This window comes from Haliaeetus leucocephalus, unplaced genomic scaffold (genome assembly GCF_000737465.1).
Source record: "Haliaeetus leucocephalus isolate CR32 unplaced genomic scaffold, Haliaeetus_leucocephalus-4.0 Scaffold751, whole genome shotgun sequence".
Lineage (NCBI taxonomy): Eukaryota > Metazoa > Chordata > Aves > Accipitriformes > Accipitridae > Haliaeetus > Haliaeetus leucocephalus.
Window position 1 is genome coordinate 11,550,616 of NW_010973187.1, and position 27,732 is coordinate 11,578,347.

The 27,732-nt window shown below is 39.5% G+C and overlaps 1 protein-coding gene across 1 annotated transcript in view; it reads right to left on the reverse strand.

Annotated features, from left to right (window-relative positions):
- The window catches only part of SEMA3D (sema domain, immunoglobulin domain (Ig), short basic domain, secreted, (semaphorin) 3D), a 140,021-nt gene that overhangs the window by 33,792 nt on the left and 78,497 nt on the right, over positions 1-27,732 (reverse strand). The window contains exons 7-11 of the mRNA XM_010580948.1: positions 26,563-26,691; positions 20,351-20,493; positions 6,570-6,684; positions 6,085-6,154; positions 4,596-4,740 (exon numbers count right to left, since the gene is read on the reverse strand). Coding sequence (XP_010579250.1) covers positions 4,596-4,740; positions 6,085-6,154; positions 6,570-6,684; positions 20,351-20,493; positions 26,563-26,691 — 602 coding nt within the window. The remainder of the gene's footprint in view (positions 1-4,595; positions 4,741-6,084; positions 6,155-6,569; positions 6,685-20,350; positions 20,494-26,562; positions 26,692-27,732) is intronic.

Genomic DNA, 27,732 nt, shown 5'->3' on the forward strand with positions numbered 1-27,732 from the left:
GAGTCAGGTTCTGCAGGAGACAAACAGCACAAATTTTAAATGGAATCAACCTCACCCAAACCCTGCCACAAAAAGCACAAACAAAACAAACAAAAAATCCCCACAAATAAATTGAAGTCCCCATATTTTTTTTAAGATAGAGTTTGCATCCCACTGGATGTGCGAGATTTGTTCTACCCTGTTCCACTGTTTGTCTTGAGCACTTTGTATTGCTTTTCTATTTAACGCACCTGTGTTGTTGATAGAAAAGGCTGAGACAAGAGAGCATTAATCTGAGGCTAACTGAGCTGAGACCAGCTAGGTGAGTGAACTTGACTTTGCAGGTGGCACTTCGTAATTCTCTGCTGACTTCTGCCAGTGTGAAAGGTGACCAGGTTCGCAGCGTTTCGAAAGGCTGCTATGAACTGAAAGGTGATTCATGTTGGGGAAAACAGGTTGGTAAGTAAGGGGAGGCGGAGGAGGCTTTTGCAGGAAAATAAACCCATGAAGTGAAACATTTCACTTAATTAAGCAGCCCCATTTACAGTGGGGAGATCAAAGGAGAGAGGATTTGGATAAGCAAAGAATGCAGTCTATCCCATAAAAGATCAGGTGAAAGAGGAAGATAAGTCTAAAAATAACAAGGGAAACCTGTGCAACCCTCAATGTTTTATGAACACACTTATTAAAGCAGCAAAACTAACCAGACAGGAGGACAGGGGGAGGCTTTTTGGCAGGCAGTATTTCTCTGTGGTTCAGCCAAGTCCCAATGGGATGGACACCACATCTCAATCAGCCTGTGTACTGGATTAGCAGAGGAAACAAAGGAAGGTGTTTCACTGAAGAAAGGGAGAAAAAGCAATAGAGGGAGAGAAAAAAAAAAAGATTAAAAAATCGCAGGAGAATCTGAGGGCTTGTAAGGGAACTTTAAAAAAAAAACAAAACACAAAGAATTCAGGAGCTCAGGGCCATATTCAGATCTAGAGTGGAAAGACATGAGACATAAAACTCTTCAAATGGACAAAAGCAACATGCTGGGCTGCTTCTTCTTGTAGCTAAGAAGTGACTCAGACAGCAAGAATCTTACTTTGCTGATTCAGAGCTCTGTTTTGAACCTTTGGCAAATCAGTTAGTAAATATCTAGCTCTACCAAAATATTTGGTGGTGCCTTGGCTAGCAGTTAGAGTCCTATGTTCTGCAGTAGATCAGACTAAGTGTTAATCTGCATCTTTATATACTGACATTCCTCTCAAAATCTGACCTCAATGACATTTACTCACCATCAATGAAATGAGGATGACTCCTGTGTATCCTATCAGAATTTCCAAATTCTGGGCATTATGAGTTGCTCTGATACTGCAATGGTTACAACTAACTAAATAAGCTAGGAATGTTTTTCCTTCCTAATTCACTGAAAATCTTGTTCAAATGCTTTTTGTGATTACTGGGAGGGTGCTGTGAAAACCCTGTTTCAGAATACAGAACGCACTTTAAAGAAAGTCCTTGATGATTTCTTTACCAATGGACAATTTCCTGGTTGAAACCCTAAGAGATGGGAAGAAAACTGGATTTCTTGGCTGGGGACAGCTGCAGATACGCAAGTCCAATTTTTAACCAGTTAAAGAAGACAGAGCAAAAACTCCCTTGGTGTTCTAATCGCCCTTTGTTTCAGGGCTGCCCACTACAGGTTTCTTCCATCTCTTTTTTTTTAGTTTCTTTTCCACCTTCCAAACTGAAATAGATGCGAAGCCTTGTCTTTCTTCGATTCCCATCATTTCCACTTGCTCTTTAGCATCGCTGGGGGAAGCCAGAGGGAAAGAGCCGCGCGTTGTCCATCGCCCACGGTGCGGAGGGCGGTGGGGGGGTGGAGAGGGAAGGGGGGTCCCTCATCCACCAGGGGACACCCCCGCTGCCCCCCCCGGGACACGGGCTCCTGCTGCCCACGCGCTGCTGGGCATTGCGGAGGCATGATGTCATAGGCGTGGCGGGAGTTTATCTGGGACATAAATTGCCGCAGGAAGCGTTTTGTCAAAATTCCAGTATCAAAGTGGTCGCAGGCTCTCTGGCGAACAGCTTTATTTACTTAGGAGATAAAGGCAGCGGAGCAGAAAGTTAAATTAGGGTAAGCAGTCTCCTGCTTCTGTAGAAATGCTGAAAGGAAGGCAATGCTTCTCTTAAAGCCAAACATCAAAGGAAACGCATTTCCTAGCGTAGCTTTTTTTAGACTTCGCCAGTAACTTAAAATGTAAGAAATATAAAATCAGGGCTATGCTAACTGTAGGCAGCACTTAGGCACACCTTAAATTTACAAAAAGTTCTAGCAACTTAAAAAGGGGGAGGTTACCCCTCTTTGGCTTTCTTCTGAGCATTCCTGAACCACCTCATAGCTGGCAAGAAATGATGAAATTAATCTTTAAGGAAGAGCATTTCAGCATTCCTACTGCAGTGTTCTGCAGGGGTGTAGCATGCTGCTGCTTTTACTTGCCTTTGAGCACTGCACTGCACTGCTTTTTCAGATCCCAGTCGAAATCTGTTCATAGCCAGAGGTTTGGCACAGCCCATTATAAGATGAGAGCATGGCATGGATCTACTTATTTCGATACCGTATATTAAACTACTGAGCCTGAAGCATGTTGCAGTCACTAAGACAAAAGATAAATAACTATTCAGCAATAAATTTACCTTATCTACATAGCAAATATTATAGATATCTTTCTTCTGAGGGCTTTCTTCGGTAAAATCCACTTTACTTCTCGGTCCTTGGTCAGACAAACTCCTACAGAAAACCACTGAGTATGGAGGTCATAAGGATTTTTATAAGACCTTTTTCTCACAGCTGTTATCAGGTGCTTAAAGGAAGCAATTGGAGAGTTAAGGGGTGGCTTATGGAAAATATCCATTTATTTTTAAACTTTCCAACTTTTAAAACACTTGCAAGCATGGCTATTCAAATCAGTGATAAAGATCAGCATTGACATGCTTCAGCATGACATGTTTCCTTCCTTGCGAGTCCCAGCTCAACCATGTGATGGCTAATACACTCAAAAATGCAATGAGCTTATGATCCATCTATCTGTGCAGAGTGTTCATCCTTATGGGGCACTCTGAGTTTTTCAAAAGAGTTATTTTAATCTCTTTATATGCCATGGGACCAGCTATTGTTCTCACTGGCACCATTTTTGTACTTAAAACTAAATGCATCTGCACTTCTTGACCAGTAATGGAGTTGCGCATACTTAAAAAAAAAATATATAAAAAATTAAATGTAATCTTCTTTTCTGGGGCACTGTATATTCTGCATGAGAGAAAGATGCGTAAGCCTACAGTGCCCAAATTGTCTAAATTAGGAGCGCATTTGCTCTAGCAGCGCAGATCCTAGGCAAGCCAAATCGATCTCTAGAGGTGCCCTAGTCTTTTTAGAGAGCGGTGCCCTCTGCCACGTGCCTGCGGTTGAGAGGAGGGAATCAGAGCTCAGGGCCTGACCTGCTGAAGCCTGGGACCACCGAGTGCAGCAAACAGCAGGGGCTTGGATCATGCAGTTGGGTCCATTGGAAGGATGAAGAAGAAAACGCAGAGACACGAGGAAATGTGTGAAAACAAGAGCTAAATAAGCTAGATAATGCGGCTTGAAGCAAAGGTTACACCAGTGCTGATATCAGAGAAATCGTGCAGAAACACCCAGGTGGTTTCTAGGCAAGGTGCCAGCAGCAGCCCAACCTCAGTAACTCAGTGTTTGGCTGGATTTATGCAGCTGCCTAGTACTAGCTCACTGAATACCTGATCACGATAATGTAAAGCCATCCTGGATAATATCTGTCTTACACTTAAATCATTGCTCTTTTACATTCTACGTATGAAGAGTTGCTCCAAGTTGTGATGACTGTAAAAAAGCAGACGCATTTTTTGGAAATACCATTTTCTTCCTCAGCTGTAATGTAGGTCCATGCTTTTCCAAATTTAATACCAAGACAGGAGTGGGGGAAGAAGTCTTTAATAACTCTTTCAAAATTTTCCTCTTTGTTTTGGCCTGATTATTACATCTGAAGTCTGAGAATTTGGGATTTAGAAGTGTTTCCAGATATTAAACTTCTCTTTTCTTCCAATCACTTATCTTTCATCACATAAAATCTCCAGCAGCTAACTCCTTATTTTACTTCAAAACATAACACATGCACAAACACACAGAATCAATGACCATATCTCAAGGAACAGGATTTTAACAGACACAAAGATATCAGAAATACAAGACTTCAAATAAAATACCTCATCATAACTTAATACTCCATAAAGAAATGCCTTTGGCTTTTTATGAAGTGTTGATGCCTTAGAGGTGATCCCAACAGATAGAAATACAGCTGTACAGTAGGAGACCACAATATGAGAGACAATCAGGAAATAGACAGTCTGGACACAATGTTATCTCAGAGACATGGAAAAATGTATATTTATATACCTACAGGGTAGGTAGAAGTCTGAGCTGTCAACAGAAGGGAAAGGGTTGAGAGGATAATTTGAAACATCCTGAGTGGAAAATATAAATTACCAATCCGGGGAGGGGTGTGAGGTATGATCGCTTTTGAGTAAAAATAGAAGTATGTAATTAAGGAGACACTTACTGTACCAGGTCTGGGATATGGGATGCGACCTTCATATTGCACCCACCGATGATCCACACTCTCTTTGTGAGCATAAGGGCCATTGAAAACAGCTCTGATATCTGCCATGCTGTACACGCAAACCGCAGAGCCCTTGAAGACAGAGCTGAAAAAGAAGATGGATTGATATGGATATTGCAAACACCGCTTCAGTGCATGCCTCATCCAGTGAATTAACTAATTCCACAGAGTCTAATGGGGTTTGGATCAGTCCTACACCTAAGAACTGATATAAGTGGTGCTAAATAACAGACGATGTGTACAGGTCTGATAACTACAGATATTTAATGTCACTGTCATTACTGGTCAAAGCTTTGCTTGGTGAAACCTGGACTTAGCCTTTGGGACCACTCGATAGACCACCGTTTTTTCCTAGTGACTGACAGCTTCCAGCTATCATTTAGTAGCTACTTTGATTAGAATTTTCTGCAAACGAAGGACATTCCTTTACATTGTGTTCACATCTGGAAGTCCGTATATTAGTGATATTACAGATGATGTGCCTGAGAATTACAAGTTGCACTGGACAGAAAATAGAAAGGAATAGAAATAAATATTTATTTCTTTTCATGTGTCTTTTTCCTTTTTTTAACATACTTTTCTAAAAAAACCCCAAACAGTTCAGTTTTCCAAAGAACACCATGCCAGGCTTTTGAGTGGCAGGCACCTTAGTTACTTCAGATACCATTTCATTCATTGTGCAATGTTTCATTCAATTTTAAATATTTTATGTAGTTATATATTCTATGGAGCCACTGTGTGGCTGCTTCTGAGTTAAAGAGTGCCTTGGCAATTCTTCATTGCACTCATACTCTTCAGCATTTGGCTATTCCTTATTATTTACACTTAATTCAAAGGTTCCAGAGACAAAAGAAAGAATTATTTATTTCCTTTCTGACAATTCTAGATAGAGCACCTCACTATTGCAGCTGAGAGGTTCATTAATTAGTTATTCTATCCCCCTGAGATAAAGACAGGTTATTCTTTCATCAACTCCTCTCAATAAAAACACTGAAATATCACTTTAGAGCACAGTAGGTTTTGATCCTAAGAAACAGCTGATGTCAAGTTGTTGCTTACAGAAATAATGCTTCACGACAATGATTTGCCTTAAATAGTAACTATTGGTTGCTCAATAAATATGATTGAAATTTGCAAATTCAACTAGATGAGGTTGAAATAAACTAGCACGCTTTTGATTGTTAAATTTTCATTATTTTTTACAATCATTCTCAAAAGGCAGGCACACAAAAGTTTAGGGACATAATTTATTATTTCCATTTCTGAAAATATTGTCCTTAGTGACTACAGCCCCAATACTGCAAACCTTATTCAAGCAGTCTCTCACTGCTCTCAGGAACTGGGATCTGGTAATAGAAGGGTTTAATAAAAGGCCTGAGCAAGATCTTCAGCATTTGTTTCCACAGGCAAACGTGATCCTAATGCATACCTTGTTGTAGTGAATACTCCATATACAAGTGGGTTTCTCTCGTCTCTTGTAGAAAGTAAGAATATATCTTCTGCAATGGGAAAAATGCTTTTTTTTAATTAAACAGCCACTGAATATTTCTGCATTTACCATTTATAATTTGGAGATTTGTAAATATATAATAAAACTTTATTTTTGTCTGAATTTTAATTTCTGCCATGTGAATTTCTGCTAATATTCTTAAGTTTTTCCATTTGCAGATAGTTTGTTTTTTATACAGAATCAGATTTTCACTTTCCCGCTTTTGGAGGGAAAGGGAAAAAAACATATTTCTGATCAGAGTAATTCCAGTTAAAATCAGGGACTTCTGATAACAGTCACAGATATTACCGGCACTGTTTGCAAGAGGAGTAAAATCAGAACAAGACAAAGTGCTTCTACAAACAACAAAAAAACCCCAAGCAATACTGGTGTTAAAATAGACCACTAAAGATAAATCAACTTACGCAGCTCATCAAAATGTGTGTCTGCTCCTTCAGGACCAGGTATCGAACACACAAGCCTGGCTTTCAGAAAAGTAGTCCATTTGTTTATTAGGCTCCTTTGACCTCCCATATCATTCTAATAAAAATATAATTAAAAGACTTAAGTATTAAACAAATAAGAAGAGTTTCAACATATTATATTCGATGGTAGCACAGTATTGACTGTGCTTCTTCAGTCTGATTCCACAGTTTGATCTTACCATAACAACCACAGTGTCTTTTTTTTGCCTTTTTTTTTTTCCTAAAAGCTTTTATAAGTAGCTCCAGTAGTCATTTCTCAGCTCAGAGAGTGGGCAACTCAAATTTCCTAATTATACCCAAATCTGTTTGCAAAGTTCTCTCACCAGCTCTACAGCTGGAATGCTGCGAAAACATATGTCTCTATCATGTGATTTCTTGTTCCCTGTGATGCTAATTTTTGCAAACAGTTGCTCTTCAAGAATTCTTTACAAACCTAATAATAATACAGAACATTTTGAATAGATTTCTCAAAAAAGAAAAACTATACTGGGCTGTTTATTTTGTGTACATAGTACAAAGATACATGCATTCCAGGGAAAACCAGTCATATTATTTTAATAATAATTGTTATGGAATATCAGCCTATCCCCCACAAAAGGGATTTTTTTTTTCCAGTTATTTTACTATGGGTTTCCAAGATATGAGCATACTTGCCAAATTTCCTTTAGTCACTGGAGATAGAAAAAAATCTATAAAGGGTCACTCAAAATTTGAATTACCCTTCTGAAGGGTAGGTGTCCTTCTACTGACTCGGATCAGTAGAGGGGTGTGGTGAGAGTGGATCTTAGAAGAAAGTTTTAAATTTTAAGAAGCTGGAAGTAGGAGTTTGCTTAGAAGTTTACCTCCTTCCATTCAGTACATGAAAAATCTAATGAATGACATTTATCTGCCTCCTTTGGCCCTGAATAACAGATCTATTGAGGTTCCGCAATGTTATTTAGGCCCCAATTTTTTTCATACTGAAAACTGTAAGGGCAATGATATTGCAGCAGGAACCGAGAATTCAAACACTTAAGAGAAATGTTTTCAACAACAGTAGTATCCCAGCTATGGGTTCTGAATTACCCCATGAAGGTGCCTACTTCTTTTCATTTATAAACTCAAGCTTAGGGGATCTGGGCTGTAAACTTAAGCACCACAAATTTAGTCATTAATATTATCCTCTATGGATTCATTAGGAGAAATCACTTTTTTGTTAATTGGCTTTGCAACTCTGAAGTATAGAACCAGCCATTAGGAAACACTGGGTGGTGGAAATTACGTGGTATTTCCATAGATTGTTTTTAGCTCTTCAGGGCTGTATCATAAATATTACAGACATTCAGAAAGATGGTTTTAAGTGCTGCAATTCACTTCACAAGGAGTAACACTTCTCTGGTAATGCACTCTAACCATTTTCCCATTTCACGTACTTGCTACTTCTAAATAGGTTAGCTCAGTTGGAAATGATTCCTGTTAATCTATCGCCTTTGGAACTCCGGTTCTTACAATAATTGCTACCTCCTCTCTTGATTTCCTGAGGTCCTGCCAAGCCTGAAGCTTTGCATCTAGCCAACAGATTTATTACAAAGGTGTCAAAATTAGCAGCCTGAAGCCAATAGGAAAAAGAAGCTCTGCATGTGTGTGTTCTGTTCAAAGGCACAGCAGATAAACTTTGTGGTGTAATTAAAACCAAACAATTACAAAGATGCAACAAAGAATCTTAAAAAGCAAGAAGCGTTAAGCTTTTCCTTCCTCTGGCAATTCGGATTAGCTAAGCAATTCTCACGTTGCAGGGCTTCTACTTTGATTTCTGGTGGATGCGGTGCAGCATCACAGGAGGTGAGATGTCTCTAGCTGCCTGGCTAGGATCAGAAAGCGGGGAGGAAGCAAGATGTGATGGGACTGGAATGGAAAAATCACCCTTGTCTAGCTCCTGCTCCTGTCATCACAGGCGTTCAGCTTCTGCAAGACATGGGAAAATACGTACTTGTGTTTTACCACTCTTGCATCGTGATCCAACACAGCATTTTCACAAATGCTTACTTTAAATATATCAGTAGTTCCACTGAGTTCCTGAAGAGTAGTGTGAACCAAATACTGTGCTCAAAGGAAGCAGTCTTAGCAAGGGCTATGTGCTTTAAAGTATAAGATTCCACTGGATTTAAGATGTATCCATATTTCCTCACTCTCAAGCCAGGACACGATGTTAACCATGTTACTTGAATTTAAGAGGCATTAGAACAGACATTCACTAGGTGTGCCTTACATATCCAAAAGTTGCCAATAACACTGTACAGTTTATAAAGGAGCAAGGGGAATTCAACAACCAGCCAGCACTCCATGATCTACCAAGTCCTTCTGATGCCAGAGAGTGACAAATTTACGGTGCAGAAATGGAGAGACTGAAAAGACCTTTCACTGGTTTACACAGTTGCACATATAATATGCTGACATATCCTCCAACATGCTTCTTCCTACTGCCATGGCTGAATGAAACAAAATGTACATTTTGTTAGAAGGATGTTTTTGTTTGTGTTTTTGGGGGGTTTCGGGGCGGGGGGGTTGGTTAGCAGCCATATAGTACTCTTCAATTCTTTATGTCATCCCTTAATAATAATGTTTTTGCTTTCCTTATAAGTGTCTGGGATTCACTGACTGAGAAAGTGCAGGAATTGACAAAGGCCATGGCGATTTTACCTACAGGTAGAATTAGCTCAACTCTGGCCAAGGAGGTTCAAAAACTATTAATAATACAGGCATACCTTTCCTCCTGGACTCTCAAGTAGTAGTAGTCTTATTAAGATCTGGAAATCTCAATTTTTTGCAGAAAGTGCACTCCTTCCTTCCTAACACTAATTTCTGGTGCATATCAGGTCAGTTTCTGACATGTCTTGAGGTTTCAGGTGCTGGAGAACGTGCAATTATTTTTCTTTCCTTCAGACCATGTTGGCATGAACTCATTAGCTTTGCATCATATCTGCCTGCTCTGTTGCAGATTCCTTGGACCATCATAGTTCATGATTATTGGCCTCTAAGAGGCTGGACAAAGGACATATTGGCCCAAAATCTTTTTGAGACTGGACTGCTACAGAAAGAAGACAGTCTCTTCTGTGGAAAAGATTATTTAATAATGTGTCTGCGATGAATCGCTGACATGCTCACATGCTGTGAGCTGGATGTAGAGCATGACGTTAATATAATAAGATGTACAGCCTGGGCAGTCAGTGGATTAGAAAAAATGGATGGAAGAGAGAAGATCACCAAAGCAAAGGCCAGTCAGCACATAGGTGAACAGAAATAAGAATTCAACACAAAGTTACAGAATTCTAAAACCGCTGGACTGATTTACACCAAGCAATGATTTGTCCCAACCCTGCTGGAAGTGTGTGGTAAACTGGATGCACTGAAGTGATTTTGGGCGAGAGATACTGGTACTGAAGACAAAGAACAGTAAATATTTCAGGTAGGTGAGATAAGAAGACAAGATAAATTTAACTGCTGAGAGAAGGGGAAGGCAGCATGAGCAAGCCTTTCATTCCAAAAATATGGCTAATCCACTTGTAACAGATGAGCAGCCACGAGTATCTGAAATTTTATCTCCCAAAATATCACTTCTAAGCACACTGGATTAGCAGCATTTACTATAAACTCCATTACAGTACAGATGAAGGCACTTAGGACTGCATATTTCTTTCTGAATATAAATAAAGGTTTAATTAGCACTTACTGCTTTGTAATCTCACAAGCTGTAATAGATACCAACACTTCCGCCTGAAATACCTTCTTTTTAACAGAAAGAAGTGCCTGTAAAACCTTGGTTACTTGTGTTTGCCCGAGTTAGAGATTTAGATAATTGCCACCTAGAAGGTGGGCAGTTCAATCTGTCACCTGTTGAGGAAATATTACCAAAAAATATCACAAAGATTTAAACAGAGAAATTATCTAGATAAATGGGGGAGTAATCCAATATAATTTTAATAAATCAGGCAGACTTTTGTTCTACACAAATCCTAAAATTTCAACCTTTTTCGATGAACTGGTTCTAAAAAATAATTTGTTGGAGTAAGAAATCAGGTTTCTACCAAACTACATTAAGAATTCAGATATCTGATGTACAACTTCCGTGAGTGCAGGTAAGTGTATGGCTTTCTGACGTGCAGGAAGAACGCTGTTTAAATGCCACAATGTAAAATCTGTGAGATAAATTAAGGTCATATCATATGCCTTGCTTGGAAGACGTCCATGGAAATCTCAGTTTTCTGATCTGCAATTTATGTATAACAGCAAAACAACAGGTTTTTCAAACCCTTTAGTTAAAGATAAGTTTATCATGAAAATAAAATCCATTAGAAAAAATATTGCTCTATGAAAAAATTATTTAAAAATCAATTTATATTAAAGACTTTGTTGTATCTATTTTCTATTCTATCATAGCTTATATATTATATAAATGTAGCTTCACTAAAATGCACATTTTTGAATCCAGTAGGCAGGAAAACAGATGGCAACAAAGCTAAAGAACATCTGCATCTTTGGGGTTTAAAATGTCTTATTTGTTTGTAAGTAACAGTGACAAATTGAACATTAGAACAAAAAGTGCAGTTTTCTGAAAATCAATCAACATCAAAGATGTCAAACACTGTGATTCATAAAACTTTAAAGACAGTAATTATCTTGAACAGCCTCTTAAAAAAAAAAAAAAAGAAAAAGGACAATGAGTGGAATTTCTAGAAGCAGGTTATTAATTAGAGCCAGTGGCAAGATGTGCAGAAGGACCATCCAAAGTGAATTCCTGGCCTGAATAAAAAGAAATGCTGGAGAACAGAGAGAAAAAGTGCTGAAACTGCAAAAGGCCCTGGAGCCCTTCTCCTGTGTGAAGCCCAGCTACATTACAAGGCCACCAGCAACAAATGGCATCCCCTGCAGCAAAGCCTTATATTACAGAAAAAAAAACCCAACCCTTTCTAGCAGACTTTATAAATGGAGAAAGAGCCAACAATCTTCTTCGGACTTCTGTCTTCAGATTAGTAATTCTTTTTTAAATTATTTCATTTTATTTTGCATATTCTTGCCCTACCCACCTCTGTTAGGTACTGACCTAACACAGGAAAGTAAGATTTCCTCCTTTAGGAATTCAGGTTCAAAATTTCTTGTCCAAACCATACTGATGTAAGATGAAAGATTCCTCCCATGATTTCATCAGGCTGTGGGTCAGATCCAAAAACATCAAGCAACACATGAAGTGAGACTTGAGAGAGGATAAAAATACACTTGCAATGTAAACAAGAGAAAGGAGGCACATGCCATTTTAGATCTGTGACTGCTCTGCTATGGATACCTTGAGTAAACCTGGGAAAGTCAGTTCACCTCTGTGCCTGCAGTCCCCATCTGACAGCGAGTGGTGACTCTGTCTAGTAATTCTGCTGGTCTTGTGAGATTACAGAACCTTTCGTGGGGAAAGCTTCTTATTATAGGATTGCATATTGCTTCATATAGGACAGCACCAACCCCTCTGGACACTGCAGATATTGCTAGTGTATAATACTTCTGCTGCTTGAACCAGTTGATCCAAAGATGAGGATTTGAGTGGGACTCAGCCCCACGTACTACATGCTTACTCACAGCGACATGCTTTATCAAGTCTAACCTGGCAGAATGATGCAATTCTTCAGCCTACAGACTGTGCCTTGCAAGGTCTCCACCACTGCAGTAGCATTTGCAGACAATCAGACAACAGGACTAAAGGTGCAAACACGCACAGCCCCCTGGTCGCAGAGCTGCACATCACCTCAACAAGAATGCCTGGTATAAACTCAGCCCTCCTGATTTCCAGGGTGATGCGTCAGCCTGGTACCTCTACAGTGCTCCTCAGACCATCAGAGTGCAGGCTGCATGCCCTTTATCTTCTCCAAAAGTATAATCAGAAGTTCCTCTAGATTTGTGTGGCTTGGACATTAAGCTTTTCCATAGGCAAACCTGTTTTCAGAGAATTATTCTACGATAATTTTTCACATCTTTCTTGAGAGCTCAATACCATCACAACTTGAAACAGAAAACTCATAGTCTAGAGCACAGAAGTGCAAAACCCCAGACTGCTTTTTGGCCCCTGGGACTTGTAATTTCTGAACACTTTCTGAAATCATCATCTGTCACAGGCCAGAACCTCATGCACAGCTTGTCCTGGCTTCCTGCTTATTTTCCTCATCATGAGACAGAGGCATCGTGTCAGGCACTAAAGGGTCCTCACCATTAGCGCAGTATATTTATTGATCTCATAACCTGTCACTGCTCTGTACTGGCTGGCTTCATTCCCTTAGTGTAAACCACACTGCTTGTTGCAAAAGGAATTGGAGAGGTTAAATAGTATCTTCCACAGACTAAGATTATAAGGCTGTGGACCAAATCATTCATTGAGCTCTGTGCACGTCCAAAGTTGATTGCACAACCAGGGTCAAATATAGATCTCAAAACCAAAACAAACAGAAAAGCTAAATATTTGACTCAACCCATGCCCTTGCCTATCTAGACAGCCGGATTAGGCAAGAAGGGCACACATATCTGTAGTCATCAGCATGCAGGAGTGCCGTGGCTACTGTCGAGCCCGTTTTTGGCTTCCTCAGCTGAAATGAGTAAATGCCCAGCAGGACTGAACCACAGAAGCCTTTGGCATGAAACCAGAATGAAGTTCAAGTAGGTGAATGTATGGCAGGATCACCCAGTGTCATTGGAAATCCGACATGAGACCTATGGGTGAGGATGCCACTTTGGGCATTCACATATTTCTAGGCGTGAAGACAATGGGAAAGAGGGTCTTTATCGCAACCATAGCAAAAACTACAAGACTGTAGGCCACATTTGCTGTGGAAAAGCCCTCTGTCTGAACTATGAGTGAGAGAAACAGTGTTTTAGCTTTGAGTTCCTGCTCCTCAAGCAGATTTGTTGTTATTTCATTCAGAATGGCAGTGTACCCACATTAAGCATGCATAACTGTTTGGTTCACTACAGAAAATGTTGATTTCTATTTTGAAAAGTATTTAAACATCACACCTAGAGGTTTCTACTGAATTATCTTTGAATGGGATCCAAACTGGAAAATCTAACTATACAGCAAAGAAAAATTCTGGACTGTTACTAAGCATACCACGAAAAAAAACAAAAGCCAGAAACTAACAGGCTCAGCTAAAGACAGGGAGATGATAACAGCAAGTCTGAATGTGGTTTGGGACAAATGAAATAGTAAAATTAAGCACCATTTTACCACAAGGCCATTCAGCAGTCCTGCTAAGATTACCTCCAAAGGGTTTGCTAGTATTAAGAACATTCCCCCAAACTGTTCAAAGGCTGCCACAAAGTAGATGTTCTCTACCATATCCATCATTAGGCTGTTCACTCCAATTTCAATGGAAATTTGAAGTGAGAAAAGGGTGATGGCTGAACTAATAAAATATGTTAAGGAATTCCGAGGAAAACCTACCTTAAATTTTGAGTAATCTGTTAATGGTTTATTCCAGTGTGTTTGATTTGCCTTTACCTGTGTCTCATCTAAACTTTCATATATACTTAATATAAATTATATGATATAAATACATAAAAAGTATATAAAAAGACAGAGAAAAAAACCCAAAGAACAAAACCTTCAGGTTATGAAATGTAGCATTCCTGATCATGAAGCTACAGGCAAGTCAAGTGACTAGATGGATCATGCAATGAATGTCAAATAGGAGATCAGTATTTACATGGTTTGAATGCATTGAGAGCACTGTGAAACCGAAGCAGTGTGAGATGCAGCAGTGGGATAGGCTGGGTTTTTTCTGAACAAATAGGCCTGAATTTGCCATTCAGAATCTCACATTCTTAAGTCAGAATGCCTTGAATTTCACATTCCCGGGACCCAGTAGGGCACAGCTCCCTTTAGAGTCGGTGGAAAATATGTGCTTCAAAGAGTGATTTGGGTTAAAGGTGGAAGGAGTCTTCCTCTGAAAAATAGTCATCTGCCTTTATTGATTGAAGTGAATGCCTGATAATTACTTTCCTTGCTTAGATACATAGAAGTGCCTGAAGTCACTAGTGTGGGACAGTACAACCACAGTATTGACAATACAGGTTGAGAGTTAGGTAAGCATGAGACCAAAATGCAAAGGTAGATCAACGTTACAGAGTCCTTTAGAATTTAGCATCCTGAAACATCTGCAAAGCCTGAACTGTAAACTGTGGTACATTTTCATATTAAATGTACTGATATGAAAAACCCCAGGAAGCTAATTTTGTCACATCAGAAAATTTCCAAAATCACAAAGTCATTATTTGCTACTCTTAGAGATATTTGAACATCTGAATGAAAGCATTCTGAAGTCAGGGACTTTGGGTTAGTCATAGGAACTCCACTCCAACTTACTCTGCAGGCTTCCCACTTCCAAGCCAGTGGGTTACTGACAGCGTCTTCTGCAATGAGTCTCTCTGGCAGCTAGGATGATTTCCAGAGTTTGCTTCAGAGGTTGTGCAGCTGCATTTCCATAATCCAGTTTTTAAAGCTCTATCTTGACACTGCAATTTCTTTTTCATTTTCCCTGAGGCTCAGTAAATTTCAGTCACACCTCTTTATATATAAGCATAACTTACATATTTTTGCTTCATCTGCAAATCATGATTTCCCCCCTCAAAAACCCCACCAATTGTGTTGTTGAAACACACCCATGAGGGACAAAAATATACAAAACTTCCTATACTCAGGCCTGTACCCTTGCCAATAAGGAAAGCTGGACCAAAAGACCTGACAAAGCCTGATGTTATATCTCTTAATTCATCACAGTTAGAAGCAGATACTACATGGAACTGGCCTGTCTCCAACACATCAGCCCTTAAAATGAAATCATCTTGATGAGCATCTGCTTTTCTACATAATTTGAAAACTTTCAAATGCCACATTATATTCAAGTATCAAATTTGGAAGTCCAAGATGAATTGGCTGCTGAAAGACCCACCGCTGCAAAGATGCTCAACGGGCAAATGAGGGCCACGGTTTTTCTAGGGATGACATTTTTTAAGTGGTTTTAATCATTATGATTCAGAAATTAAAAAAAGAAAAAAAAAGGAAAAAAAAAACAACAAAAAAAACCATTAGGCATGGTTAGCATTGTGGCTAGGCAATATTATGGTGACAAAGAAAGTATGTAAGCATGTAATAAGCAGTAAGTTAAATCTCGTCTGGAATGAGTTGCCTCCAGAACTGGAAGCAGGATAGCTGCATGATCATGGCTCTGAGCCCAGACTAATTAGCCCTGCTGAGAACATGTTAACATGGCTATTTCGCTTCCGGGACCCAGGCTAATACGGCTGAATGGTAAAGCATTACACTACGCGGACAACTCAAATGGTTTTGGAGATAGATCAATTATCTACACAGTGATGCATTACACAATATAGAAATACAAAGAATGTTAATGACCCAGTTACCCCTAGTCACATTAACGGCATGGCTAGACTATTTCCAGGACAAGAAAAACACCTCCTAAGTTTTACACACAAGCAGCCCCACGGCAGAGCCCACCGGAGACCCTGGACTCCGAGTGGCGGAGGAATAGCTCCCTCCTGCCATTCTGGGAATACAAATTGCCTTAAAGCACCAGACGGGAGGCAAGGTCATAGCCTTGAACTCTGCTCATGTTCATGGCTTTGGAAATAAATCACATCACCCAAAGGTGGAATGCAGGGTGTGTCCTGGGCTCTCGACTCAGGAGCTCTTAAAATGATTACATTCCAGTGTGTTTAGAAAGCACAGTTTAACCAAGAGGGCTGTGCCTAATTGCTATATCCTCATCCCCAGGTACAGCATGGTATATATGAGGGTGGAATGGCATACCAAAAAAAAAAAGACAAAGAGCTCACTTGTTCCCACTAGAACAAAGGCCGCTTCTGGATACAGCACACTTTAGGAAATATGGGAAAACTTCAGGGGCCAAAGTCCGATTTCCTGGCAGTTGAGGTCTTGGAAATCAGTCTCTAAGACTGCAGGCCGTAACTTTTGCAATACATCACCAAAACTGTTAAAGAGAAGCTTGTAACACAGCAAATGCAAACCGCTTTAATAATAAACAGGATTTTCATACTGCAGCAGCGAGACTACTGCTTTTGGCTAATTTCCACTCCATTCCAATAGAATGAGTTTGTAACTATGAGAAAATGTGTTTCTATATAGAAAACAAATAAACAAAAACCCCAACAACCTTCCTCCCTCTCCAACATCTTTCTGTGGACTCCTGTAAGTTAGGATTTCTATTTCTCGATTTATTTGAGTGGGGAAAATAGGAGGGAAACCTAGGTCTTTTCTAGGGCTATATTTGTGCGTATGTGAGGCTGTCCTGAAATAGAATTAACAATTCCGTCATCATTTTGTGGTGGATATGTATACAAAAATGTGGCTGACTTGTTACTTGACTGCAGAGGGCACAGTGCATGGATGCTGCAATTTTTTTTTTCAAAATCTGGCTCAGTGTGTAATGATTGTGTCATGTCTTTAGCTGATGCAGACTGGTTCAGCAGTAGGGGCTTGAAGACAATGTAGCTGTGAAAGCTTATGTCTGTGTTTCTAGAAACAGAAATACATGGGTACATGGTCTTAAGAAGTTAAGGTCTGCATGATCATGTAATACACATATGTGTATCTTTATGAGTTTTGAAAAAAAAATAAACATTGCTGGCTAATCTTTAATAGTATTTTTTTTCTTTTTACTTATGACCTTACTTGAAAAGAAAATAACCCAACAGATTACACTTAATGTAAGTAGGAGCATACCATAAGTAGTATCAGGTATTACGGACAGGCCAATGGTACTTTTTCTGCCGCCCTCAAACCAAAAATAGGAAATGCCATTTGCCATGATAAATTACACAACTCATTCTGAAAGTGACTGTTGAAAGCACTTCCCCCCAGTTCATACTGATATCCCCCAGTGATATACAGAAGGCAGATGACGTAAATCTAAATTAGTGCTATTCAGCGCTACAGTGGCTGCGTTATTAGAACGCATGCTTCGAGACGGTAAGTATGGTCTTATGAACAGGACAAGTGACAGCTGTTTGACTCTGGGCGAAGAGCTGCCAGCAAGAGTATTGTAATCTTCTGGGGCTGAAAGTAGCTGGGAAAAGGGAATGCTTTCCAGAGAAGATTTTCCCTAAGGGGGAGGATCAGTGAGAGACCATATTGTTGAGCCATTGAAAATTAGCCAAAGAATAGGCTGCACTGAATAACCTCCTTATTAAAAACAAAGCCCATTCTAATTTGAGCATGTGTCTCTGGCATTAATGTACAAGAGCCCTAAGGCACAGTGAGGTAGGAAGCAATTGAATTCTAGTAGAAAAAAACTGGGTTTACACCAAGCAAATGATTTCAGACGTTGCTGGGCTCCTCCCATCCACTGTTACTCTCTGCTTGCTAGGGAAAGAAGGCAAAGGCTTAGCTTAATGAAACAGTGCAAGTAGAAATTGTTATGTTTTCAACTCTTGCACTGATCCCATATCAGAGAGAATTAAACATAGCAGATGTTTCGTACCAGAGCACAGATCCAGAGGATCTTAGTCCGTAAACAGAGGATTCTATCTGAATATTTTAATTTCTATTAAATACCCATAAGAGTACTTTCATTATAATAATTTGCATTATAATTTGTTTTTATTTGCAGATAATCAAGACAAACGTACAAAAAACCAGGAATCTGAATTTTCAGGAGAATTCTGCATCCATCAGGAAGTGCTCAGTAAATAAAGAAGACAGTGCAAAACTAACATTAATAATAATCAACTTACTTATAAGTTTCCATTGTCTTGCTTTGACTATTAAAAATAAAATTCAAGACTTTTTTTCCCGTTAACATGATTACTCTATAAATTCAGTCTCATTTGAGGTACAATTACGCATGGTCGTTAGGATTTCCTTACAATACATTTGCTTTTATTATGATATCTTATCTCCTTTTTTCTCTAGGTAAAGGATGCTGGAGAACTCTAGCTAATATATCTTAGTTTACTATAATCTCTCCTGTGCCTTGGCTTGAAAATGTTGTCTACCAATGTCTCCTAGTGCATTAAGTGCTTTCTCACAATCAGCAAATGCCATGTCTAGCAGCAAATCATATATGTTTGCGTTTCCATTCTGCCATTAATCACACTGCAGTGAAATACCCAACTAAAGATTATCCATTCTTTCATCTGGCTAAAAACCTACTAGAGAACTGATTTATGAATGAGTTTTTTGTTTTCTTAACACTTTAGGTCAAGGACAGAAGTGTGAAATGGCTGTGGTCACTGAAATCTCAACTGGAGTTAGGAATTGGCTGGACTGCAGAGTAGTTGTAGATTTACATATTCATACACGTGTGTCTACTCTTTGTTTTTCAGTGTGTGTCCATTAGCTGACTGGGTGCTCTTCTCCTAGACACATCTTACTGCAAATCACAAACTCTTTTGTTTGTTTAGTAATTTTCAAGCTTCTTAAGAAGATAATTTTCACTGCCAGCAGAGTCACATTGCCCAGAAAATACAAGTAAATGAAAGCTTCTGAAGAAAATATCACAGAAATGTACCTACTTGTGTAATTGCTGTGATGGTGTTGCTGATATCTGTTCATCATGAGATAAACATTTGCTCAAAGCTTATTATTTATTAATATGAAGACAACTTTAAAGTCCCATTTCCCTGACTTTTACCAGTGATTCCTGGGTACCTGGTTTCACTGAAGACCCAAGGACAGGATGGGAGCACACATACTGACTGCTTCTGTTCCCACAGTATTATGGGACAAAGGAGTGGATAGCGTGTCTGACGCAGAAGTCAAGAGACCCTCCCGCTGTAGTGGGAAGAAGACCTTAGCAAAACCAGCCGGCTGTTAAACAGCACACTCCACACTGACTGCTGTCTTCATATGCAGGAATTGGTTTATCTTCTCATTACGGTTTGAGGAGGCTTCTGCCCTTGACAGAGATGCTTCTTCAAAAAGAGCGCAGCTCATGAAAATCTGAGTCTGCGTTATGAATGCCATAGGGGCAGAAATCTCTCCTAAGGGGCAAAACCAAGCGTAATGAAAGAGAAAGTGAAGGGAGTAATCGTTTAAAGGAGGTCAGGCACCAACCAAAGGAAACTTTCTACACTGCAGCAGATCCAGGGCCTGGTTCCTCCTGGTCAACAGGTCAAGGGCTGCACCTCTTCCCAGGGGAGGAAACCTCTGGGCAGATGTGGGGGTAGCTCAGAAACTATATACATTTTGAGCCTTCCCCCACCCCAACTGATTATCAGGAATGTGCAGAAACAGATGACTGACCCCAGCTCTCAGAAATGCCCAGGAATGATGTACTGAGCTAGGCTCATATCCCTCCATTCACTGGGTGCTTTCCACAAAAACCCAAGTACCTTGCCACTGTCTACACTTCGACAAGTCAATCCTCACCGAAAGCTTATGAAACAAAGCAGGTCACTGTTGCATATCTGAACGTCAATATATTATCGTTTAGAAACAGGATTATAATTTATAAGCAAATTAGATTTTCCCAAAGAGGTACACAGTCAATATCAAGTCTGTTTTTCAAGTGAGTAAATTTCAAACAACATTAGTAATCTCTGTTCAGAAAAATTACTATGATGGCTCATTGGGTAAAAACACTGTTTCCTTCTGATCTGAAGGCGAAAACAAACCAAACATTCCAAACATTTTTTTTTCTTTAAATAAAATAAAAAGATAGAGTCCTCACCTTACAAACTCTCCCAACTCGGGAAAGGATTGTCTTGTCAGACGTGCCACTATCTTGTGATATTTCTCGGAAAAAGAAGTAGATTTTGTCATCATCTGGGTTATAGGTGTCTGGGATGGGAAAAGTTCCAACAAATTTCGCTCCTAGAAGTTACCAAAAAAAGATTTTAAAAATCTGAAGAAAAGTCTTAATACTTGCTACTAAATTTCTGCTGCAATATCTGTGTTTATGTTGCATCTTCCAGCGAAATAAAAATGTCACTACATAGACATGTAGTGGCAAGTTTCTTACTAGGTCCAAGAGAAAACCACCAGATTCTGAAGTATTTACTCTTAGTGTGATGGTTTTGTCTATATATGTTTCTATCAATTCCATAAATATGCAGCACTATCATTCTCTGAAAATAGAATAACTCTCAGTACAAAATATTGCCTGCAAAAATCTGCCTTACTGCTCTTGCCACCAATACCAAGCTAAGTAGATTTTCTGAAATCACATGGTAGAATTTAAATTAATTTAATTACACATTGCAGCAGTTAGGACAGAAATACACTACTGTTTACTAGAGATAGCTTGCAAAGGAATGAAAGAACCTTTATTGATCCATGGGATTAAAAATTCAATATAAATGACAGCTTTCCCAAGTTCAAAGTTTCCTTCATGTCTGTGCTGTAACAATCTTACTGACTATACCTACCAAATCCAATACAGTGCCAGGCTGGGATTTCCAAGTTAGCACACCAAACTCCACAACTGACTGGTTAGTCTTAAGGAGACAGTTCTTTGTTGTGCATGAAAACATATTCGCTATATCAACATAACGGTTTGTTTGGGTTATTTAAAACTGCTTTTTGCAAGAAATGCTACAGCATGCCTTGCCCGGATATGCTGAGCCATTATATTACTTCTGGTCTCTTCCAAAGCAAGCTTGGGTGTCTCTGCCTACATCTTACAGGCATGCTTACTGGGACAAGAATTTAATACATGTCCTTCACTGTCTTCCTCAGCTCCTTCGTCCGTGATCTCCGGTCCTGCTCTACCTGTTCACCAGTTGGGTTTTTTTTTGTGTTTTTGTTTTGTTTTGGTTTGGTTTGGTGTGTTTTTTTTTCTTTAAATTTGGCACTAAAAGCAGAAATTAAACTAATTCCAGGGGTCCTTGACTGCAGCAGAGTAGACAACAACACTGTCTTATTCAAGTAAACCAGATACTTGGGGAAGTGATTTTTAAGACATTCCCCAGTGTGTTATAATAGATGAGCTCTTCTGAGGGCCCTTGGATCAATGATGTTTTTCTTTAAACAGAAGTGGCTATACAAATACGGTGCAAAGAGACCCTTGACTCTAAAATACATTCTTTCAGCAATAAAATACACAGTCTTTGTCCCCCATACGCAGGCAGGCTGCAGTAGAAAGCAGTAAGGAGGGTGGTGTAAGATGGTAGAGCAAACAGAGCACACCGGTGATACGTGGGGAATACTATTATCAGCTTTTAATGTATCGTCATGCCTTTGTCCTTTTTATAATGCTTGTTACTTTATATTAGCCTTAAGGAATTTTCACCATGAACTCTACAGTACACACAGGACAAAAAGAGGGTCCTTGATTCAGAAGTTCACAGTCGAAGGCTTGAGACAAAAATGCGATGTGTTTAAGTGCTGAATGTGCACCTTCATGACAGAAGAGTAAATTTATGGGTCAAAATAGCCACAGCGCTGCTTCCATTTTAAACCTTTCTGACACTAGAGAATGGCGTCAGCAGAAAAATGAAATGATGCAGGCATCAAGTTCTATAAATTTAAGTTAAGATTTCAAAATGAGCCTAAAGAAAATATTCGATTACCCCTCAGGGCCTGTAAGGCTACTTTGAAGATTAGATCTCTAAGCGTGAATAAATACATAAATACACTTCTAGTATGGTTTCTTAAATATGCGGTTAGCTAAATAGCCATTTAACAGGAAAACCTGTGAAATACTTCTATAGCATGCTTTTGAATTTCACATAGATTTTTTTTTTAATCCACATTCGCAGAACAAAACTCTGAATATATGGTTTTTGTAAATTAAATTTCATTGCTTTACTTGGCAAGCCAAATGCAAAAACAAATGTCTCGATACCAATTCCTGGAACAGGTTTAGAAGAATCTCTAACAAATTAAAGGAACACAAATATTTAATGATTTTAAATCACAATTGAAAACACTGAAGTTGAAAGTTAAATCCAAACAAAAATACACTGTAAAATATATGAAGACAAAGAGACTGAAAACAATTTAATGAAAGAGATCATGATCTGAAAAGCATATTATGTTCTGCAAGTGAGATCTTTGTCTCATCTTTTGTAATCCATCCATACAACATAGAAAAGTGTGTTTAAACTAACTGTGAATTAGGTTTTTGGATTCTTTGCATGGGAAACAAATTATATGACGACGATTTTGAACCACTGTTTGTTTTCCCATACACAGAGTTGCCCCCTCCTAGTTGCTTCAATAGAAGGTTTTCCCACATACAAATTTCATAGCTAGATTGTATGTAACCAAACAGGGAATTAAAGGCAGCATGAGCTCTGACAATAGATGGTACAATAAATCCAGGTGTTGCTCGTGTTTTTTAAACATGCTCTTGTGGCCTAGTGGGAAGAGCTGTTGCCTCTAGTCCTTCACTGTTGGGTTTGCCAAAGTGGTCATGTTTGCTGTTGGTTACCTGCTGGTTCTCACACCCTTCTAATGCCAGCAGTAGTTTTAGACAGTGCAACCGTGCATGTGCATGTGTAAGACCTACAGAGAAGTAAGATTCATTAGGCTCAGAAAAAGAGGACAGCAAATCCCAGAGCATGAAGAAATGAAAAAGCAACCCAAAACACTGGGAGGCAGCAGCTCTTTGTAGCTGGGCTGCCAGAAATATGTGGCATGATAAAATGCAAAGGATAGCGCTCACCTCATTTACCTTTAACCGTCTAGAAGTCAAGCTCCTAACCTATACTCATCCAGGTCCTCTCTCAGGGAGGGACACAAGGAAGAAAGTGACAATGAATAATCCTATTTTAAGACAGATTCCTACAATAGGTGGGGTGAGTCACCCTCTGGAAGTGTCACCTCTCTCTGTAAATTACAGAGACAACTGAAACGACTGAGCTCAGACAGGATGCTAACTTTTGCCTTTTAGACCTAAGTGAGCTGAACCCCATCCAAAGTTCACAGGATATAAAAAAGTCATTGCCTGCAAGTCTTTGCCCTGGCAAAGAACGACTAAATTGCAATGGAAAAAAAAAAATAAATAAAAAAAAGATGAATGCAATTCAGGGAAGCACTCATTCCAACTATGGCTTTAGCTTCCTATAAAGGAGGGAGGAATGTGCAGCTGTTTAGCGCATGCCTGCACGTAGGGCTGGGGTGTCCCACCATGGGATGCTCTCCTCCGCCCGCCGGGCTGGAGCAGGGCAGACTCGGTTCCAGTGGGCAGCTTTGCCATCTGGAGCAGGGCCACCAGCCCCACGTGCCTCGTCCTCTGCCCCAGCCGCGGATGAGACAGCTCCGGTCAGCGGCTGTGGGAGCGCCTGATTCTTCAGCTCTGCGGGAGAAGGGCTGAAGTCCGAGCAGAGGCAGCATCCCCTCTGTCTTCAGTGCCACCGCGTGCAGGAGTATGAGCCTGTGTGAGCGTGAGTCATGGGAAAGATTAGCTGCCTTCCTCCCTTTCTCCTTTCTGGAGCTGCTATTCAGTCATTGAGATTAAGACATGTCTTAATTAGTCAAGATAGAGATGCCCTGCAAGGAACTGGAAAGTATCCTACGCATTTTTCCCTTATGCTTTGTCTTTCCCTCCCTTCCCTCAGGAAAGGATAATCCTGTTTCCAGAAACAGCATAAGACTAAACTTTAAAAATATTAAGGTGCATTATAGCAAAACCTCCTCAGCCCTCTGGAAAAAAACAAGTTATACATTTTATGCTTATCCTAAGTAAAACATGAGTCACGCCTGGAAATAATTTATTTCTAATTGTACAATTACTCAAGTATGTACAACTTTTCCTGGAGGTCTAACACATGCTTGGTAAATGGGTGGTAGATTTAGGGAAGACGGGATTTAGATGAGATGGGAGTTTTAAACCTGAAATCAAGTAAATATTTTCTTTATACCAATATTGGCTAAAAGCACAAATGTATGTAATTGGTAATGGTACACATAAACTAGAAGTATATTGGCTACCCTATGGCTTATTGCAGAAATGATCCCATCATTTAGAGTTGTTCTCAAAATTTTCTCCAACTTTAAAAGAACCATTTCAAAATATTAAAAGCACCTAGTTTATATCTATGCCTCTTAGTATAACACTGCATGAATTGTGTATCTGAAGTCTTAGACAGAGCATGGCTGTAGTTTTTTATATTGCTGGAAACAACATAAACCTGAAGAATATGTGGGGTCTTCAGTGTTTATATAGTGTGGGGTAATTTTCACGTCGCAGTCTAGCACACTAAAGCTGTTTTTCAATCCCAGACATATTAATATATTATTCTCCTTAGAAAACTTTCACAAATACAGATGCTTTAAGTGAAAACAGAATAAAACATGAATCAATCTAAAAGAAAGAAGAAAGGCAGACCCCCAAACTCAGCCTCCAAACTAAAACACATAAACAGTTCTCAAACCTTTAGTTTATTCTGTGTTCTTGTACTGTTCCCTTGCCTCAAACTGCTCATGAAGAAACATTAATAGCGTAAAGATATGTTTGGAACTGGATATGTAAGCTATAAGTTCTTTCGGACAGGGAACTGAACCCTGTAATGCTCATCAAGGTGGATCTATGCTAATGATAACACCATATGCTCCTCAGGACCAAACTGCAGTAAATCTTTCTTTTTAGGATATTATAGCATCCCTTAGGAAAGCAACTACCCCAACCATCTTTCCATTCTGACCATCAGCAGGTCGCCAGTGATAAAAGTGGATATTCAGTTGCACAGTTAATTACAGTTAGAGAACTGCCTGCTGGAAGGACCCATCCTGGTTGATATCACTTATAGCCCATTTCTCGTCTACATTGCACAAAGGATGCATAGAAATGGGAAATGGGAAATAGGAGAGGTGGGACAGGAAAGGTTTTGAGCACAGGAGATGAAAGTGGGATAAGTCAGCAGAGTCAGATGTGAGATTTTTCTATCTATCTGAAGCCCTGCTCCTATTTGGAAAGGTAAAATGACTTTAAGTGGCTTCTCCTTTCCTCCTCACAGCAGAAATCCTGAGGTTACAGAGTTACATCTAGACAGAAATGTAAGGCAACAGCTTAGAAGAAGGGAGAGGAGGAGTAGGGGTAGGAAAAAAAAATAATAATAGAAAAGAACATTTCCTCTTGTTGAAGTCTCAAAGAGTTAAGAGGCAAAATTATCCCTTTCAGAAGTTGTCTGCTGGGAAGACAACTTAACCCTGTGGTCAGCAGGCCCTGGCTTTACAATACACCCATAATAGTTATACAGGCATCCTGAATCAGGGCCAGTGTTGCCACATCTTTAAAGACAGTTGACGGCTAAAAGGGGGATGCTTTAATTGAGTAGGGTTAGCCTGTGAGTGAAGTTTTCCATGTTACTCCGTGTGTGGTTTGAGACTGGCTGGGTGTAAATGCAGCCAGTTTTTTAGAGGGTTTACTAGCTCAGAATGTTTTTTAACGGGCAAGAAAAAGCAGTGTTTTGCTTGGGAAGCTATTTTAGGGTGCCCTTAGTGGTTTTAAAATGATCCTCACAACAACAAAGGGTATTTTTCCCCTTCAAAAAAGAAAAAGAAAAAAAAAAAGACCTCCTACCTAAAAACGTGGAATTTCTAGTCTGTCATTTCAACATGCTGTAGGGAACAGCTTTTAACAAGTGATCGGAAAAAAGGGTTTAAAAAAAAATTATTCCAACAAGACTGGAAATAGAAGCATTTAAGTCATGATATTATTCCAATTACAGGACTATATACAGATGTATAGATCAAAGATGGAAAGAATGATTAGGTCTTATGCTCCTACTCTTTCCTTAATTAGCATTTTCACCTCTGTGACTTTTCTCAAGTGCATTTTTGTTCCACTGAGTGTTTTTTAAAAAAAGCCTACGTAATCCAAAGATACCACGATCTATATTTATAGTTACTGGACATATATTTATATAAGAAAGGGGCTATTAACTTCAGAGAGGCAGGGACAATGCAAATGACAACAGCATATGTTTGGGATCTTACCAGTAAGCCAGTAATGTTCGGAAATGTCAGTTCTGATGTAATGGTGGTCGTGAGAAGGGCCCAGAGAACGTGTTAGAGCAGTGTCTTTGCCAAGGAAATCAGAAGCTGTTCCAGCATAAAGATACTCATCTGCAAATGAAAAAGAAACAGGGTTTCTACAGCTGTGGGGTAAACAAAATTAAAACTATTTGTGTTTTGTTGGGTGAACAACACCTGTGTTTAATCGGCCTGCGAACTAATTTAAAGTATTATTGGCTTGTATTTTAATGGGATTTGGGGTTCTGTGAAATAACTTACATTTAAAAGAGGGTGATATTTGTAATTATATGCCTGAGAAGTAAAGAAGTCCAAGTCTAATTTTCAGATCTTTTAGACACTCAGAAAAGTAAATTCTCCAGCCTTGAATGGGTGCTGGGCTCTTAAGGGTACAAAGGTGTATTCGACCTGAGCATCCTGCCCCGTGAGCGTCGACCATGGACCTGGGGGCCGTGGCGAGGACACGACCATCTCTCCATTCAAGAGAATAGAGACTCTTGTGTCCCAGGCTTGCCACAGCCCCGATGGCTTTGCTGCTCCTGGGCTTGAGCTAGTAATAGTAAACATGATGGACGATTCACTATGGGAACTTTGCAGCTTGGCCCTTTCCTGGTGTAGGGATCTCCGTCCAACACTTCATTCACGAAGAGGAATTTAGGCACTACGGGAATTCTTCTCCATTATGTAACGTGTTAATGGTAGGAATATGGCTACAGACCCAAATCGTGATCATTTTAACATAGCGAGTGGTCCCACTAAAATAAATGAGACATCTTACTCGAGCAAGGCAGCCAGAATTTGTCTCACAAGGAAACTATATCTATAATACAATGCAGTGTGCTTGCTGCAATTGCAGTTATTATTAAGTCTTCTGCCAGCTTTGTGTGCAATGCAAAACTTCACAACCTTAAAAATTGCACAACATTTTCTGTTTTCCTTCAGATCTCACTGCTTTTCTAAAAAAAGCAAAGAAACAGTATCACTGTGAATTTTTTTTGCCGCATAGTGTACTTTACAATTCTTTTTTTTTTTTTCTGCAAAATAACAAGATAGCTGTATTGGTTGGAGGAGTTTGGTTTTTGTTTAATGACTTGCAACAATAAATCCCTGGAGTTTGTAAAAAGAAAAAAGGTT